We start from the raw sequence: 17755 nt of genomic DNA, 5'->3' as shown, positions 1-17755 counted from the left end.
TTAAGAACTACCAAGGAGGACACACACACACACTAGGAGCAAACTGTGAGAACAGGTATCATGAAGACGGTCACAGGCCACAGAACTGGGTTTTCATCCAAGTTAACCAGATATTCAAGGAGTAGGAAACCCCTAGCTGACAACATGGCTATTCTAATTTTGCTGCCGCTGTGCTGTCATCCATCTTACTTCTGAGTGAGTTTTCTATGACACAAACGGAAGCGTGCCACACCTGTAATCAAAATTCTTCAATAATCCCCCATTGCCTACAGGATTAAAATAAAGAAGAAAAAAGAAAACCTCTGCAAGGTATTTAAGGTTCTTCTCAGCTTCTTGCAAACTGCCTTGTGAGCCGTAGGCACTCTAAACACTGATGTATAAATAAGTAGGACTGGCTGTCTCATTTCTATCAGGCTTCACACAAAAATCACAGGACTAATCAGTAAAGTCATCCCTGGCCATCTGTTGAAATCCCAACAAGCCCTCACACCCAAATCTCCATAGCCTCCTTCTCTGCTTATTTCTCCCCTCAGTTCTCATCAATACTTTACATATTAGATATGATATATTTTCCTTATTTAGTTTATTGTGTATCCCTCTGTAGGCATATAAATATATAAAAAATAAACTACACACGAAAAATCTATGGAGACAGGAATTGTTAACTTTTTAATTTCTTCACTACTCTACCTTCAGTAACTTAGAACAGGACTTGGCACATAGCAAGGGCTTAAAATATATGTAGGTCGGATGGATGGGTCGATGGATAATGAAAGCCTCAGCTCAAAAACAATCTCCACCTGAAGTCGCCAGCAGATTTAGACATTTCTCCTCCCACTGCTGTCCCGTACATATCTTATCTTACCATATTGTACTTCTTTGCATGTTGCTCTGAGTTGAAAACTACAGCAAAGTTAGGGCCCTCACCATTTCATCTTCATATGCTTACAAGTGAATTTTTTGTATTTTGTACATGACAGGTCACTGAGTGAATGATTAATTATATCCCCATTTTAAAGATGCAGAAGCTGAGATTCAGAAAGGTTAAATAACTTTTAAGGACACACACTAGTAAGTAGCAGAGGTTGAGATTTATCATAAACATATGCCACACCATTCCTTTACTTTTCCTTGTCACTACTACCATCTCTCCCTACAACGTTCTAGCCTGCCTCCCACATTTTCTGTTTATCCATATTGAACCCACTGCTAAGTCCCTGCTCAAATCTCACCTATTTAGTGAAATCTTCCTGATGACTTATTCATGGTAATTTCTCCCTTTTTTTCTCCAGAAAACTCCTGAGATGACATTCAGGGTGAATGGGGCATGGGCCTTGGAGAATAGTTTATCCATGTCTCATCTGTGTTCCACACTCCAAATTCAGACTCTTGGTGCAAGGGCCTACTTATTTTGCAGGTAATGCACTCTCCATTGGTTCCAACTTCAGGAAATGTTCTCTTATGGTCTGCCTATCTTTCCTGATGATTTATGTGGTCGATGATGGAAGCGATTATTTGCATGATTTGGTTGAGCAGAGCTCCCAGAAGAAGCTGCAAAATGCAGCAAAGTACCTAAGGTTATCTGAACACACAGCGTCCTTACCCTGAGGTTAGCGTTTAGGACACCCAAAATTTTCCCCTCCTTTCTCTGTCTCTGCTTCTCTTGGAAGTAAGGGCTTCAACCTTCCCCAGATGTGACTCCTCCAAGCTTCCTACATAAAAAGCCAAAGCTTACGTTCTATTAGCCATTTCCTCATGTTGCCATATGGGAAGTAGAGACTGACTTTTCATTGGCCCAACTTTTTCCTTTTTAAATAGAGGAATATATACCAACATTAGAAATAACAATTTTTGTTGTCAGGGGTCCTTAACAAGTAATGCAAAAAGTTACTTACAGTCGAAAGAAAATGTGCTTGTTTCCTGCCCTCATGTCCTCAGCGCTCAAGCTGAGACACTTAAAGTCGGAACCTGCAAAAATTCGCAGTAATTTCCCACTGTCTTTTGTACTTAAAATCTTCGGTAGATATCGAAACATCCTATCCCTACTAATGTGCCTTCCAAGTCTGTAAAAGGACTGCAACGTTGAACCCTTCATTGTGTCCACATCAAATACTGAGGTTAATTTGGGAAGAAGTGAATTAAAAGTGCAGGTTTGGGCTAAACAGCGGTGTTCGAATCCCATCTCCATCGTCTACCAGCCACGCAACCCTGAATAAGTTTCTTAACGCCTCGATCTCATTTCCCTCATTTTAAATGAGATCCCACCCCTTCATAAAGTTGTATGTAATATAAAAAGAGTAATAAGTGATAAAGCAATTTGGGGGCTTACTAGGCTCTAGGCACTATGTTGAGCACTGTACGCCCATCTCATCTCATCGTCGCCAATCAGACGAACCGGCCTTCTTGACGCCGCTATTCTCCTTCCCGCGAAACTGCAGCGCGCGGCGAGCGGCCGCAGGGGCGGGGATCAACCTCTGGAACCCCGTTTCACGCCCGACTCGCAGACCGCGCCGAAACGACGGCGGCCCTGGGGTGGGGGGGAGCCTGTTTCCAGCCGGACCGCGTCCCTGGGCGCTCCGGAGCGCTGCGCCTGCGCGCTCAGCCCGTCGCCGCGCCAGCCCTACGGACGTGCGCTCGCTGCCTTCGCGGCGCCTGGGCCCTGGGATGCGCGCCTGCCCGGTCCGTGCCAGCTCCAGGTGCGTGAGGAGGACTCGAGGAGTCCGTGTGTGAGGTGGAGCGATCCCCGGGAAGGGTCGGCCCTGCCTCGATCCCTCCAAGGTGCCCGGGGACCCGTCGCGGGGACGCCACGACCTCCGCTCCCATTCCTTTTCCAGTCCCCCGCCTCCCGACTGCGTCTCTTGGGGAGCCGCAGTCCTTTAGAGGAAGGCGCAGAAAGGATGCTTCTCCCCCACCCCTGCTGGGGGTCGAGTCGCAGGAGGCATTTCCCCCGGACTGCGGCCAAAGCCGTTTTCACGCTTGCCCTTCCTTTTCTGGTGTGGGATTTTGCAGTCTCTGGGCTCGACTCGACTCCTTAGATGCTTCTGGGTTGTGGGTGATTAGGGCGACGGCCGGACGTCAGGGTCCTCTGTCCTTTGCAGCCCGTCTGGGACGAGAGGTGAGGGTTTAAGAGCGCGGGCCAGGGGAAGTGGGGCAGAAGCAGCCACCACGAAGGAAAGGCTGTGATAAATGTCGCCAGAGATGATTCCCCAGCTGGAAGTGGCCCACGTTTCTCTCAGGGCTTTCGTCTCTTGTTCATTGGCTTTTGTGATGTCCCCACTGTGCTTTATTATGTTAGTTTAAAAGAAAGAAAGAAAACACAACAAACAAACAAAAAAACACCAAAAAGCTTTCAGCCTTGAAGCGTCATTGAAATTCTTTTAAATCGGTATTTACAGTCTTCCAACAGAGCCTGTCGTGCCGTTGTCCAATAGTCTTCAGGTTGAACCCCTGAGATTTACTATTTTACTTTTTATTTTCAGTTTAACAGGAAAAAGTACACAGAGTTGGCTTTGGTTTGGTTTGGTTTGGTTTTAATAATTACCACCAACGATAAAATCAATTGAGAGCACAGAGAATCAGTTGAAGTGGGATTTGCAGCTCTATCAGATTAATGTGCACCCTGTAGAAGTACTTATGGGACTGCCCTGGGAGCCCTGGACTTCCCTGAGCTATCACTTATAAATAGCAGATGAGATCACTTGTTGCCACCCATGGTTCAAGCAAAGTAAAGTGCTTTCCCACGTGGTATAAAGGCAAATGACAATAGTATCCAGTCTTAACTGTTAGTGGTAGTTGATCAGCCATAGACACCTTGGCACAGGAACTGTAGGTAGTCAGTTCCTGTTATAATCAGAGATGGTTGTGTGGTGTGGTTCTAGTCTGGGACTTCTTTCAAGAGTATTCCATAGACACTATTAAAGAAAAAAAGTTGTACGGTAGGAATAGAGGAGATTGGCTCATCCTGGACAAAAGCCTTTGTGTGATCTTTCAGGCCTGAAGGTAGACAATTGCATGTCTTTGGCTGGCCAGTCTTAGTAGGGGGGAAAACTGCCCTCTCCACACCAGACTTGTGCATGGCCAGTGCATTGCAGTTTTCTGGAGAGAGTTGCAATCAAGGACTCACCCCGTGTTTATTCTAGCTTGGGTTGTTGGCTCAGTTACCTGCATTCAGAAGGTCTTGGCGGGTGCTTCCCAGGCCCCTCCATCTCTGCCAAGACCCCTTGGATGGGTGAGGGGAGGGGCTTGCTTGAGGTACTTTGCTCTGTTTTAACTCAGGACTTTTCTACTCCTAGCCCTTCCTTCCTCTTCCTCTGGCCCACAGGCCCATGATGAGGTTGAGCCTTTTGTTCTGGCCCCCTCTGCAGGGAGATGCGGTGTCTGCTGCATCCATCTGATCCTCACCTAGTGTAGTTCTGTCTAATGGACCCTGGGAACCAGTACTTGTTTTGCCTCATCCTTGCACTGTGGCAGTAAGTGAATAAAGGCTTGATTATTATTTTCATCTTGGCTCTTTGTCCTGATTGACCAACCTGACACCTGATAGCTTGACAGGAATTCATAACTTAATTCTCGTAACTGTTGGTGTGTTAGCATGTTTAGGGATTTAGAGAGTGTTCACAAGTATTTTCTCTAACCCAGTGTAGTGAAAATGAATATGAATAGCACCCACAGTTGATTGTTGCTAACATGGATATCTGGGTCATATGGTATATTTGTGAATTAACATAGTAGCTTGCAGTCAGAGTCTTTTATTTGCATAGACTTGTATGGCATATCCATTAGGCCTCTAATTACATTTTTTTGGTAAATATTTCAGGGTTATATGGCCTAAGTGAAAAAAATTAGATACTGCTGCTTTCCTTAGTAATCCTGCCTCATCCTGTGGGCCCCAGTCTTACCTAATGGATTACTTGGTTACTTTGAACAAAGTGACTGATTTGTTGTGGTTTCCTCTGACTAGGGTTGTGTGAAGAGATATACGAGGAACAGCTTTCACAACATTCTTACCTCTTTCAACAGAAGTTTCACAAAACGGTATTCATCTTTATGTTATGCAGTCTCATATTATCTACTCTTTATTAAACAAGACTTCCGATCGTGACCCACTGAATTGATTTCACGGTGCATTAATGGTAGCAACATGCAGTTGTGTTTTTCAAACACGAAAACACTATAATAAAGCCCCTAGAAGAAGAAACTTGCTCAATAAACGAATGTTTTTGTTTCTAATTCACATTGCTGAAAAGAACCACAGTGGATATGTTTGTGATTTTGTGTTTAGGGTATCTTGTAGGAGAAAACAGTACACATATATACAAATAGCATATATGTTGGATGTTTGCTAAGTTAACTGACAAAAGAACACTGCGTTTCTTGATTTAATAACTTTGTGATTTCAACTAGAAGATACAACATTAGAGAGGTAGAGCAGCTTCTTTTTTTTTTTTTTAAATCTCTGACTCCTTTATTTAAAGTAAATGCAATAGTAGAAGAATGAGAAGATTGTTTTCTCTGATAAAAGAAGATAGGGTATACAGTTTTTGTGAAAATACCTAGTAATCTTTTGCATGTATCCTACAGAGTTATATTAATGAAAGCATATTTGTCCTTATACTAACTCCAAAACCAAAATGATCCTTTTATTATATTGTCTGAAAAGTGAACCACACTTAACTTTCAGTTACTTAGCCATTGATAAGAATATAAGTAGCCAATTTGCCTCATCGACTCTTTTAGGAATTCCACAACAAATGCAAAGAAGAAATACAAAGAACTATAAATTTAGTTAGTTTGTTTATTTCTTTTTTCTTTTGGTATGTTTATTTCTTAGTTAGAAACCCTAAAAATACATAATATGTAGACAAGGATAAAGTTTTAAAATTTGATTAGTGTTGAGCTAAGTAATACCTCCCTTTTGTATATCACTTCATAGTTTTCCAATACATTTAGATGGATTATTTCCATTGATTCTCACAACTTGATGTGGTATGCAGCCAGGAGACATTTTCCCTGTTTTAGTGATGAATTTATTTCCTTTTTTTGCTACTGAGATTATACAGTAACAAATCAGGACTAGAACCCAAGTTATCTGGGGCATTTTCTCCCAGTTGTCCATGTTGTCTTTGTTGGTCCAAAGAGGTAATTAAAAGTAAATACTGTTAGTGATGTGGCTAAGTAATCCAACCTTGGTAACTGAAACATACTCTCAGATCTTACCCATGGTATGCTATAATTATATGCAAATAATCTTATTTTTAGTTTTACATTTTAATTCTTTTATATTTTAATTCTTAAATATGTTTTAATTCTCTTATATTTTAATTCTTATACTTTAATTCTTTATATATTTAATTCTTACTTTAATTTTATTTTATATTTTAATTCTTTACCTTCTAGCTTAATTTTTAAAAAATGACAAAACGGGACACCTGGGTGGCTTAGTCATTTGAGCATCCAACTTGATTTGGGCTCAGGTCATGATTTCGTGGTCGTGAGGTGGAGCCCCACATTGGGCTCTGTGCTGAGGGTGGAGCCTGCTAAGATTCTTTTCTCTCACTGCCCCTCCTCACCCTGATTCATACACAGGTTCTCTCTCTCTTTCTCTTAAAAATGAATAAATAATAAATAATGACAAAGCAACTAAATAATGATGATGCTACTTAATAGAGAACTAGGAAACTTGGAATTAAAGAGTCTATTTATAATGTTAAGAAATTTGACTCCTCCCCTTTTTAATGTATTGTCTCAATTAGTTAGAAATATAGCTTAAAATTATGTTTATTTAAAGGTTTTTTACAATTTTATTTACTTATTTATTGATTTATTTTTTAAGATTTTATTTATTTATTTGACAGAGAAAGATCACAGGCAGGCAGAGAGGCAAGCAGAGAGAAAGGGGGAAGCAGGCTCCCTGCTGAGCAGAGAACCCATTTCAGGGCTCGATCCCAGAACCCTGGGATCATGACCTGAGCTGAAGGCAGAGGCTTTAACCCACTGAGCCACCCAGGTGCCCCAATTTATTTATTTATTTTTAAGTATGTTCTACACCCAGGGGCTTGAACTCATGATCCTGAGATCAAGAGTCCTATACTGTACTGACTGAGCCAGCCAGGTACTCCTAGAAATTTATTTTAAAGACTCATCATTTCTTTTCTTTTTTTTTTTTTTTAAGATTTTATTTATTTGTCAGAGAGAGTGAACAGGCAGGCAGAGTGGCAGGCAGGGGCAGAGAGAGAAGCAGGCTCCCTGCCAAGCAAGGAGCCTGATGTGGGACTTGATCCCAGGACACTGGGATCATGACCTGAGCTGAAAGCAGATGCTTTTTTTTTTTTTTTTTAAGATTTTATTTATTTATTTGACAGAGATCACAAGTAGGCAGAGAGGAGGCAGAGAGAGAAGGGAAAGCAGGCTCCCTGCTGAGCAGAGAGCCCAATGTGGGACTCGATCCCAGGACCCTGGGATCATGACCTGAGCTGATGGCAGAGGCTTTAACCCACTGAGCCACCCAGGCACCCCTGAAAGCAGATGCTTAACGAACTGAGCCACCTAGGCATCCCAAGACCAATCATTTCTGTATGTGAATTTAGTTCTATAAATCTAAACTATTCATCTAAAATGGTTATTAACTTACTTTTTAAACAAAGAAAAAGGCCAGGTTCTCCTGTACCCTTAATATCTTTAACCAAAGGACAACTTAAATTATTTTTTTATTTGAATAAATAATTTTTAAATTAATACATTTTTATTTTTGATTTTTAGACATCTGTGGAGTTTAAGAACATGGAGTTCATCAGAGTATATCACTGAAGAATATGATGGCTGAAAACAATTTAAAAATGCTAAAGATTCAACAGTGTGTAGTAGCCAACAAACTACCTAGAAACAGGCCATATATTTGCAATATTTGCTTCAAGCACTTTGAAACACCATCAAAATTAGCTAGGCATTATCTCATTCATACTGGTCAAAAGCCATTTGAATGTGATGTGTGTCATAAAACCTTTAGGCAACTGGTTCATCTGGAGAGACATCAACTAACTCATAATCTGCCTTTTAAATGTAGCATTTGTCAACGCCACTTTAAAAATCTGAAGACATTTGTGAAGCACCAACAACTTCACAATGAAACGTACCAGAATGATGTTAAACAGGTCAGAAGACTGTTGGAGGCCAAGCAAGAAAAGCCAGTATATGGGATGTATCATACTTTTACCACAGAGGAAAGATGGGCATTACACTCACGCTCTAAGTCCGATCCTACATACAGCCCTACAAAGAAAAGAAAGAATATTCACGCGTGTACAATCTGTGGCAAGATGTTTCCATCACAGTCAAAACTTGATAGGCATGCACTTATTCATACTGGCCAGAGGCCTTTTAAGTGTGTCTTGTGCAGTAAATCTTTCCGACAGTCAACTCATTTAAAAATTCATCAACTCACACATTCAGAAGAAAGACCTTTTCAATGTTGTTTTTGTCAAAAAGGATTTAAGATTCAGAGCAAACTTATGAAGCATAAACAAATCCATACCAGGAATAAGACTTTTCAGACACTTTCACTAAAGGTAAAGAGTCCAGAATCCTGCCCCCTGCCTAATAAATTAAATGCAAAGCAGGATGGTTTTGAAAATGGTGATATAGGTGAATCTGAGGAGAATAATCAACTTGATGTCCACTCTATTTATATCGTCCCTTTTCAGTGTCCAGAGTGTGAAGAGTGTTTTGAATCAGAGCAGATTCTCAATGGACATAAGTGTTTTCCTGCCAGAGGTGGCAAAATTCCAAGCCGGCTCAAAAGAAACTACAACTATAAAACCATTGTGAAAAAAATCTTGGCTAAACTTAAACGTGCTGGGGGTAAGAAATTAGATAATTTTCGATCTGAGAAAAAAGTATACAAAAACAGTTTCTTGAAAAATTACGATCTTATTTCTGGTGAGCAGAGCCCTGAACAAACCCCAAAAACATTTATGGGTTCTCTTGGCAAACATGGAACATATAAGCCAGTTGGCAATAAAAAGAAGAAAACATTGACTTTGCCATTTTCTTGGCAAAAGCACTTTCAGAGCCAAAATATGGGTAAAAACTTGAAAGGTATCCTTACAACAGAAAACATGTTAGATAACTCCGTGAATAATAAAGATGTATCTATCTATGGTTCATCAGGAGAGGAATTCTTTGATAACTGTGAAGTGCTTCAGTGTGGTTTTTCAGTTCCTAGTGAAAACATCCATACTGGACATAAGATGTGTCCTTGTGACAAATGTGAGAAAGTGTTTCCTTCTATATCCAAACTACAAAGACACTATTTAATTCATACTGGACAGAGACCTTTTGGCTGTAATGTTTGTGGGAAATCTTTTAGGCAGTCAGCTCACTTAAAAAGACACAAGTTAACTCATATTGATAAGATTCCTTATAGAAGATCTCTTTGCCAAGAATTTGAAAATTTGAACCAACTTCTTATTCATCCAGGCGATAATGTTAACTATAATGCTTCCCAACAATGTCAGACTCTTGGTTTCCAAAAATACGAGGTCTCAGAGTCAGATCAGATACCAGAAACAAAAGTTAAGGCTGAATCAGAGGATTTCATTCTTAGTACCCCCTATAGGAACAGGCAGCCTTATCTCTCTAGTGCACTACTGCAATCAGAGCAGAGCCAACACGGTCATTGTTGTAGTTATTCAGGGCGTGCAGAGAGGAATGATGGCCTTCTTTACCAATGCAGCGTTTGTTCCAAAAGTTTTAGATCTCCATCTAAACTTGAAAGACACTATCTAATTCATGCAGGGCAGAAGCCATTTGAATGCTCGGTTTGTGGCAAAACATTCAGACAGGCTCCTCACTGGAAAAGACATCAACTTACTCACTTTAAGGAATGACCAACCACAAGATAAAGTTCTCAGATTCAGTTATGTAACTGACAGAACCAGGAACACATCTGTGGTCTCTCTGGTGATCTCATTCTTAAAGCCTATATCATTTAAAATGTGTTTTCATTAGAAGACCTTTGTTGGGTTGAGTGATGTCATAGGCAGTTGCTTGTCCTGAAAGTAAGAGCCAAGATACATAGAAAATTAATACGATGTTTTAGGAACAGCCAACTTAATTTTTAGGGGGAAGAGCATGGTTTGATGCCATATAGAAGACATTTATTTATTTTAATATATACTTTGTATTGAAAATGTAAATCCATGATGCGGTACAATAACTCAGTTCATCATTTTTTAAAGGAATTATTTCTTACTGTATGCCATCTCCTTTTAGATATACTCAAAAGACAGAGGTAAAAGTTGGGTTTTGGCTGCAGCAAATAGCCCCACTACATTTTATTTATTTTGTTTCATATGAAAGCATAATTTTGTCCACCTATGGCTCAAATTCCATTGCAGATTTTTTTTCTTCTAAGTTTAAAAACTGAAGGCAGTAAAAGTGAAGATGGATGAAAAAATCATGGCATTATTTTCATTGGTCTTTTGCAAACCATTTATTCTTAGGACCCCTGGTAGCTTTACCTCCTTTTCCAGAGGGGATTCGAAGTTGGCCTTTTGTGCAGCTTGTTGTCTTTCCCAAAAGATCTGAAGGTCGGAGAGAGACTAGAATGCATCTGTATACATTTATCATGTTTACTAATCGGGAATATTTTCCAAGTGCCATAATCTTTTTGAGGATATGTATGCAGTATTATCTTTTCAGAGGAATAAATGAAATTCATCTGTTTACTAAATAATTGACAACAGTAGTTGTATAGACTTAAGACTCACCCATAGATCTACATCTCCACATGATTTCTGTTTTACTTCAGTAAAACTTTGTTTTAATGCCTCTTGAATTGAGTGGTCCTGTACTTAACTAAATCTGTTAAGTTGGATCAAATGGCAAAGAGTAGGTCTAATTCTAGTTTTTAATTCTGTTGTTTCTCGCAAGACGCTAATGCTAAAGAATGTTATTTTGATCCTTAGCAAATTGTTTTGATTAGTAAGGTAATTATTCCCAATAGTAATAAAGTGCTTATGGAATTGAGGGTATCATTCTTCGAAACAGCACTGTCATGATTGGGAAATACTGAATCTTAAGCTATAAAAGACATAATCACAAATTGTCCTTTGTATTTGCCATTTTTTAATAAAATCTTTAAGAATGACATTTCTTAGTAATAAAGTAACCATTATCTTTGAAGAGAAGAACTGGTGGGTGTTTTTCCTGGTATACTTAAATATAGTGACAAGCCCTCTGTTAAGAATGGATAATAAACATTCTTTGCATTGTAGGCTCTTTGTCATACTCTAAGAATTGTCTTTGTATAGGAGGAAGGGGGAAGAGAGGTTGGTATCTTCTTTTTCCAGTGCATTTTGAGAAACTTGGGTTTAATATACAGAGATAAAATGTAACAGTATAGTAACAGATAACAGTAACAGTAACCGATAAAATGCCCAATGTGTATTAATATGCAGGAGAATCATGTTTTAAAGAAGAATTTCTCTTAGGTTTCCTCCAGATATGTTCCTCCAATGCAAGCAGAATTTGCTTTACACAAAACTTTTCAAGAACATACCTATTACATAAAAACAAGGAAAAATTAGTTCATATTTTCCAAGAATATAGGTAGGTTCAAGGATTTTTTGCTTGTAATTATGTATTGGGGGATTTTCCAAAGCTATTTATTTAATTTTATTTGAAGCAAATGTCTCATTTAGCCATTTCCCAGCTCAAACAGGGAGAGTCCTAACAGTGTTGTGCTTGTATGATTATTAGACTTTATTTGCTTAAGTGATACTACTATACTTTTTTTTTTGGCCCATGACTTTTTAAGCTGTTTCAATTGAAAGTTGGAATATTGTAAAAAATTTTGTCAAAGATGTACTGTAGTGCTATTGGAAGTACCTGTAACAATCTTTATTTACCTTTATCACTGCAAGCTTCTTGTGGAAACTTTTTATAGGAATGAAAATAAACTGTATACCTCCATGATACAAAAATTAAACATTAGATGTTAAATGATGATTTGCTGCATGCTAGAACTGTTAGTATTGTTGAATCAATTACTTTGGTTTTCTGAAAAAATAAACTTTATAAATACCTTTAAAGAGATTTATTAAAAATTTTTGTTTGGTTGATTCCAGGTTGTAGCATGATTACTTACTGAAGTAGTTCCATTGGCTGAGTTAGTGGAATTATTGTTTCTTGTTTTGTACTGCAGTAGGGCCAACAATTTTAAGACAAAATATGTGTGTGTTGAAAGAAAGTGGGTGGTGGTTAAGAGTCCTGAAGAATTTAAATTTCAGAGTATTTTAAAAATAAACTTTCAAATTATAGAGTTTGGACTTTTTTTTTTTTTTTTTTTTTTAATAGAAGGCAAAAGCTCATAATACTAGAATAAGGTACTGATGGCCAAACACTTCCTGGGCCCACTCCTTCTACACTGAATTTCCTAACATGGATATTTAATCATCTCCCTTTTACTTATTTATTTATTTTTTTACTTTTCCTTCTTAGTACATTTCTTTGATATTTTATTACCACCTACAAAAGGATGTTAACTGCATTACATGTCACATGATCTACCCGTTTACCCATTTATCTTCCTCTTTGGCTTGCTCCAGATTTGTGCTAAAGAAAGTTCCTCCCATGCATATTCTTGCTATTCTTGTCTCCATTTTGTCTACCCACTATTATTCCCACTATTATTTTAAATTAGATACAGACTTCACACTGTTCAAAGAAGAAATTCAGTTCAGCCAGATTTTATTTGACTTTACATGATTATGGGAAAAAAACTAAAGTGTTTAAAACTGGCTTGCAGAAAACATTTTTTAAATGATGAATTGACTTCTACTTATTTTTTAACATAATCTCTATCCCAACATGGGGCTTCAACTCACAACCCTGGGATCAAGAGTCGCATATTCTTTTTTTTTTTTTTTTTTTTTTTTTTTTTTAAGAGTCGCATATTCTATTGACTGAGCCAGCCAGGAGCCCCCAAAACATTTCTATTTACATATTATGTTAAATAACCCTTATTTGGGTTTTCTGTTGTTTTTTAGTAATCTCTACACTATACATGGGGGGCTTGAACTCATGGCTCTGGGATCAAGAGTCCAGGCCACCTACTGAGCCAGCCAGATGCCTCAAGGACTTTTTGATGAAACAGACTATCTGCTTTTTAGAAGCAGGAAAGAACATTTAATTCCTATCTTGAACTTTCTATTGCTGATTAGAAGGACTTAAATTTCAGGGCTAACTGCTGGGGTTCAGTTAGCACCAAGAGGGGAAAAAAAAAAAAAACAAAAAACGAAAAGTGACACAATGGTATTATTAAAGGGATATGGAACTTGTAATATTTTACATCTACACTGGCAAATTTCTATTCATTCTTTGAGTTTGAACTTAAATACTACTTCCTCTGGAAGCCTTTCTGATTTACCCAAACAATCTATCCCCTGTGCTCCTCTGCTTTTTGTTCATAACTCCATTAATTGCAACTGTTGATCAGTGGTTTTCAAACTTTAGTGTGCATTGGAATCATATAGAGAGTTTGTTAAAAGCATGGATAGCTAAGCCACATCTTCAGAGTTTCTCTCATGTCACGTGTTAGGCCCAATAATTTGCATTTATTTGCATTTATGCAGGTTAGCTATTAGGTCAAATTTGAAGTTGTGTTTGGAAAGAAGGGAGGATAGGCCAAAAAATAAAAAAATAAAAATCCACTGCACCTTGCGTAAAAACAGATAACAGTTGGAACAAAAAACTTGAGTTTTACCTGTCATTCTGGTTACTGTTGTATCTTTCTGTTTTTTATATTGAAAATCCATTTTACACCTCCTTTCTCCATTGCCTCTTCACTCACTAACCTGTCAGCCCCTTTTAACCTAGTGCCCTTTTCCCCTAGTTTGGCAATAGGGATGGATTGCAAAAAGCATGAGGAAACTTTTCGGGGTGTTGAATATGCTTAACATCCTGATTTGGGTGATGGTTTCACCGATGTAGGACTGAAAACAGATCAAATTTTACACTCCAAATATGTGCATGCAGTTCATTGTATGTCAACCTATACCTTCATGAATCTTTTAGAAACATTTAAAACCAAGCCCTTCATACCCAGCCTATATTTTTTTCACTACCGCTTTTTTTAGGTTTGAGAGAACTGCCAAGTCTCCCCGACGCCGGCAACTCTACCAGGAGAACCGTCGCCCGACACCACCTACCTACCTGCCCAGACATTGAGACTCTATCCGCACTACCGGGTGCGTTCTCCCATCTTCCCGCTAGGGGGCGCACGAGGAGGAGGCCGAAGCCCTTGCATTCTCTAGCTGAGACCCAACACCTGCACGAACTTCCGGCCCTATTCCGTTCCGCTTCCGGGGAAGTGCAGGGGCTGCGGTACGCGCTCCTCTGAGACTGTGAACAGTGAGGATATTTTGGCCCGCGGGCTCCTGGTTCGCGGAGTTGGGCCGCCACAGCTACCTGTTAAGGGAAGTACATCGGGTTCCCCACTGCTCCGAGGGGACCTTTCCTTTCCACTGGAGCGGAGAGTGCTGCCATGGCGGCCCCTGCTCAGCCCAAGAAAATCGTGGCTCCTACGGTGTCCCAGATCAACGCGGAGTTCGTAACCCAGGTGCGCTTGGCCGAGTCTGGTGGGTGTGAAAGGGGGAGATGTCAAGGCTCCCGAGGCCTGGGTCTGGGATTTTCCGTGGGACTGGGAGCACCCAGGAAGCATTCGTTCGTCAATTCATTCACTCAAGTGTTCGAACTGAGATCTGCTCTGAGTCGGCCACTGTGTTGGGCGCTGGGGATAGCACAGGGGAAGAGCCGCCTTGCCCTGCGGAGAACAGGTTCCAGGGAAGATAGAGAAATAAAGAGAAACATACTGAGCGAGCTTTTCTGTCCCGGAGTCTGTCGCAGAAGCGGTGGATTCACGGTAGAAAGCACCCCAGTCTATCTGACACTGGCAGGGCTTCGTAGCCGAGATGATGCCTAACAGAGAGGAAGGAGTAGAGTTTTCCTTAGCCTTAGAGTAACTAGGCTTTTGAGTGGAGCGACGAGAGTCTTCCAAGACACCCCAAGAGGGCAGAGGCGTCATCCGAAAGCATTCATGTAGAACCCGTTTACTGTGCTGCATTGCGAACCGCGGTGGGCTGTGAAAAAGGAAACAGCCCTAGCCCTCAACAACATTCCTAATCCTTATTTCGCTGCTTTGGGTGTTGGTTAAAAGTGCAAGTAGTTCCCTGCCCAAGTTAGCCCATCTTCGTCTTTCTTCTCTGGTCTGTCTCAGATGTGCCAACGCAGAAGCCTCAGGGTCATTTTGAACCGCCCTTCCCCTTAACCACCGTGTGTTTACATTCTAAATAGCTTTCAAGTTTGTCTGCGTCTCTGTACCCTTGTTTATTCTGTGGGCCTACGCACCCTAACCTGCGGTTCGTGGCTTTCCCCCAGCCCATTCTTCATATTGCTGCCAGTGATTTTATACAAATGCAAATCCAGTCATATCACTTGCCTTCTTAAAATCTGTAGAGTTCTAATTTCTCGTAGGGTAATGACCAGGATCTTTCAAAATACTATGTAATCTGGCTTGTGCTTATATCCACTTTCCTCTCTCTTTCTTACTCTGCTTTAGCCATACTGACCCGCATTTACTTAAATTCGACATGCTTTCTTTAATCTCCTGTTCTTTCAACATTGTTCCTTCTGCTCAGAATCCTTATTTTCTCCCACTTTATGCGGTTAATTCATTGTCATCCATCTACATTACTTGGGAGAAGCTTTCTTTACAACTTAAACTATATTAGATCTCCCTTTTCCCATGTACCTTTTTTTTTTAAAAGATTTTATTTATTTATTTGACAGACGGAGATCACAAGTAGGCAGAGAGAGAGAGGAGGAAGCAGGCTCCCCGCTGAGCAGAGAGCCCGATGCGGGACTTGATCCCAGGATCCTGAGATCATGACCTGAGCCGAAGGCAGAGGCTTAACCCACTGAGCCACCCAGGTGCTCCTGTACCTGTATTTTTATGGTTAAAGCCATTTATTAATTTCCTTCGCTCAAGGAGCTTAGATTTTAGAGATGAGTCAGACAAATTAACAGTACAGTTTCAAATAGGGATAAGTGGTATCAGAAAAATGAAGCAGGGTGTTTTGACACTGACTAGGGTGGGGTGTATGAAAGGCAGTCAGGAAAGTTCTCTCTGAGGTGACATTTGAACTAAGACCTGAATGCGAAGAAATGCCAGTTTGGGGGAGAGCAGGGAAACAGTGCAGGGAATAGCAAGTGCAAATGCTTTATGGTATGAATATAGAAAACGCCGGGATAGAAACATAAGAGGAGAGATAGTATGTAGACATCATATCGTATATAGTTTTGGAGGGTGAGATAAGAAGTTTGGATTTCATTCTCAGTACAGTAGATTTTAATTGCAATCCAGGGAATATTTTAGAAAGGATCTTCTGGCTAATGGGTGGAAACTGGGTGGGAGTGAAAGAGCAAAAGTAGCAGTAGGGTCACCAGTGACTCCAGGTAAGAGATGATGGTGGTCTCTACTGTTAAAGATTAGGATAGGGCGCCTCGGTGGCTCAGTTGGTTAAACAACTGCCTTCAGCTCAGGTCGTGATCCTGGAGTCCTGGGATCGAGTCCCACATTGGGCTCCCTGCTCGGCAGGGAGTCTGCTTCTCTCTCCCACCCTTCCCCTTCTCATGTTCTCTCTCTCTCTCTCTGAAAGAAATAAAGACTTAAACATATATTTAAAAATAATAAAAAAATAAAAATTAGGGTAACTGATACATACTGAGGCTAGAGGCAGCAGGACCTGATGATGATTGTGGAAGGATGGAGGAAAAGACGAATTGGTCATAGCTTGAACAACTAGGTGAATGGTATGGACATTTACTGAGATAGGAAAGGAGAGGGTTTAGTGGGGGAATATCAAGAGCTCTCTTTGGGACTTGTTAAATGTGAGATGCCTAGTAAACATTCAGTTGAAAATACTGAGAAGGCAGTTGAATATGTGCGTTGAGAGTACCTGAGCAAGCTGTGGGCTTGAATATAAATTTTGTATTTTTTCACCCAAGATGGTATTTAAAACTGTAGGATTGACTGATATGTCCCAGGGAATGTTATTTGTGAACATGTAACTTTTACTGTATCCTACATTAGATTGAGAGAGCTGAGGCTAGGAACCATGTCTGATTTATTCCCCATGTACCCCCAGTGCCTAGCGTTGTACTAGGTGCACATTGTGTGATGAGTATTTGTTAAAAGAGTGAGTGAATTAATGGGTAATCATAACAGAGCATTAATAATATAGAAGTAGGGATGAACATTCTCAGCAATATTGGGCCATGGAGAGCAAACATGAATGCCTAATTTCTGCTAGATACCGTTTTGGGCTCTTATAGGCTGCAAGGATAAATAAAATGTGATCCTTGTATTTAGGGAGTTCAGTTTCTGGGAGACTTTAAGAGACTCATCATAGTTCAGTCAATAAATGCCAGAATAGAGATGTGAGGGAAATGCTTTGAGAACACAGTTTTAAATGGAAAGGTTTGTCTAAGAAAAGACTGTCAAGAAAGAATCTTCTCCCCATTGAGAAAGTGCCATTTTAGATGGACTTTAAAACATAAATAGTGACATGAGGAAATGGGTGTTCTAGCTGGAGGGGGTATCTTGGATTTAGGTGGTGGTTTATTCTTTTTCTTCTTCTCTTTCTCCTCCCATTTCTCCTTCCTCCTTCTTCATTTCTGAGTACCTGACGAGAGAAGG

General features: G+C 40.1%; 2 protein-coding genes across 4 annotated transcripts in view; both read left to right on the top strand.

Annotated features, from left to right (window-relative positions):
* Positions 1-2590: 2590 nt before the first annotated feature.
* ZNF770 (zinc finger protein 770) lies at positions 2591-12317 on the top strand. 2 transcript variants are annotated; one of them, XM_059372467.1, is made up of 3 exons: positions 2611-2696; positions 4961-5034; positions 7759-12317. In XM_059372467.1, the coding sequence occupies exon 3, from the start codon at positions 7812-7814 to the stop codon at positions 9882-9884; it is 2073 nt and encodes a 690-aa protein (XP_059228450.1). In that variant the 5' UTR covers positions 2611-2696; positions 4961-5034; positions 7759-7811; the 3' UTR covers positions 9885-12317. The 2 variants fall into 2 exon arrangements, with proteins under 2 accessions (XP_059228449.1, XP_059228450.1); XM_059372466.1 differs by lacking the exon at positions 4961-5034 and having other exon boundaries at positions 2591-2696.
* A 2013-nt stretch (positions 12318-14330) lies between these two features.
* The window catches only part of AQR (aquarius intron-binding spliceosomal factor), a 93707-nt gene continuing 90282 nt past the window's right edge, over positions 14331-17755 (top strand). For both annotated transcript variants that reach the window (XM_059372465.1, XM_059372464.1), the window contains exon 1: positions 14331-14617. In XM_059372465.1, coding sequence (XP_059228448.1) covers positions 14543-14617 — 75 coding nt within the window. In that variant the 5' untranslated portion in view covers positions 14331-14542. The remainder of the gene's footprint in view (positions 14618-17755) is intronic.

The sequence above is a fragment of the Mustela nigripes genome, chromosome 13, assembly GCF_022355385.1.
Source record: "Mustela nigripes isolate SB6536 chromosome 13, MUSNIG.SB6536, whole genome shotgun sequence".
NCBI lineage: Eukaryota > Metazoa > Chordata > Mammalia > Carnivora > Mustelidae > Mustela > Mustela nigripes.
This window is presented reverse-complemented; position numbering and strand designations above follow the sequence as displayed.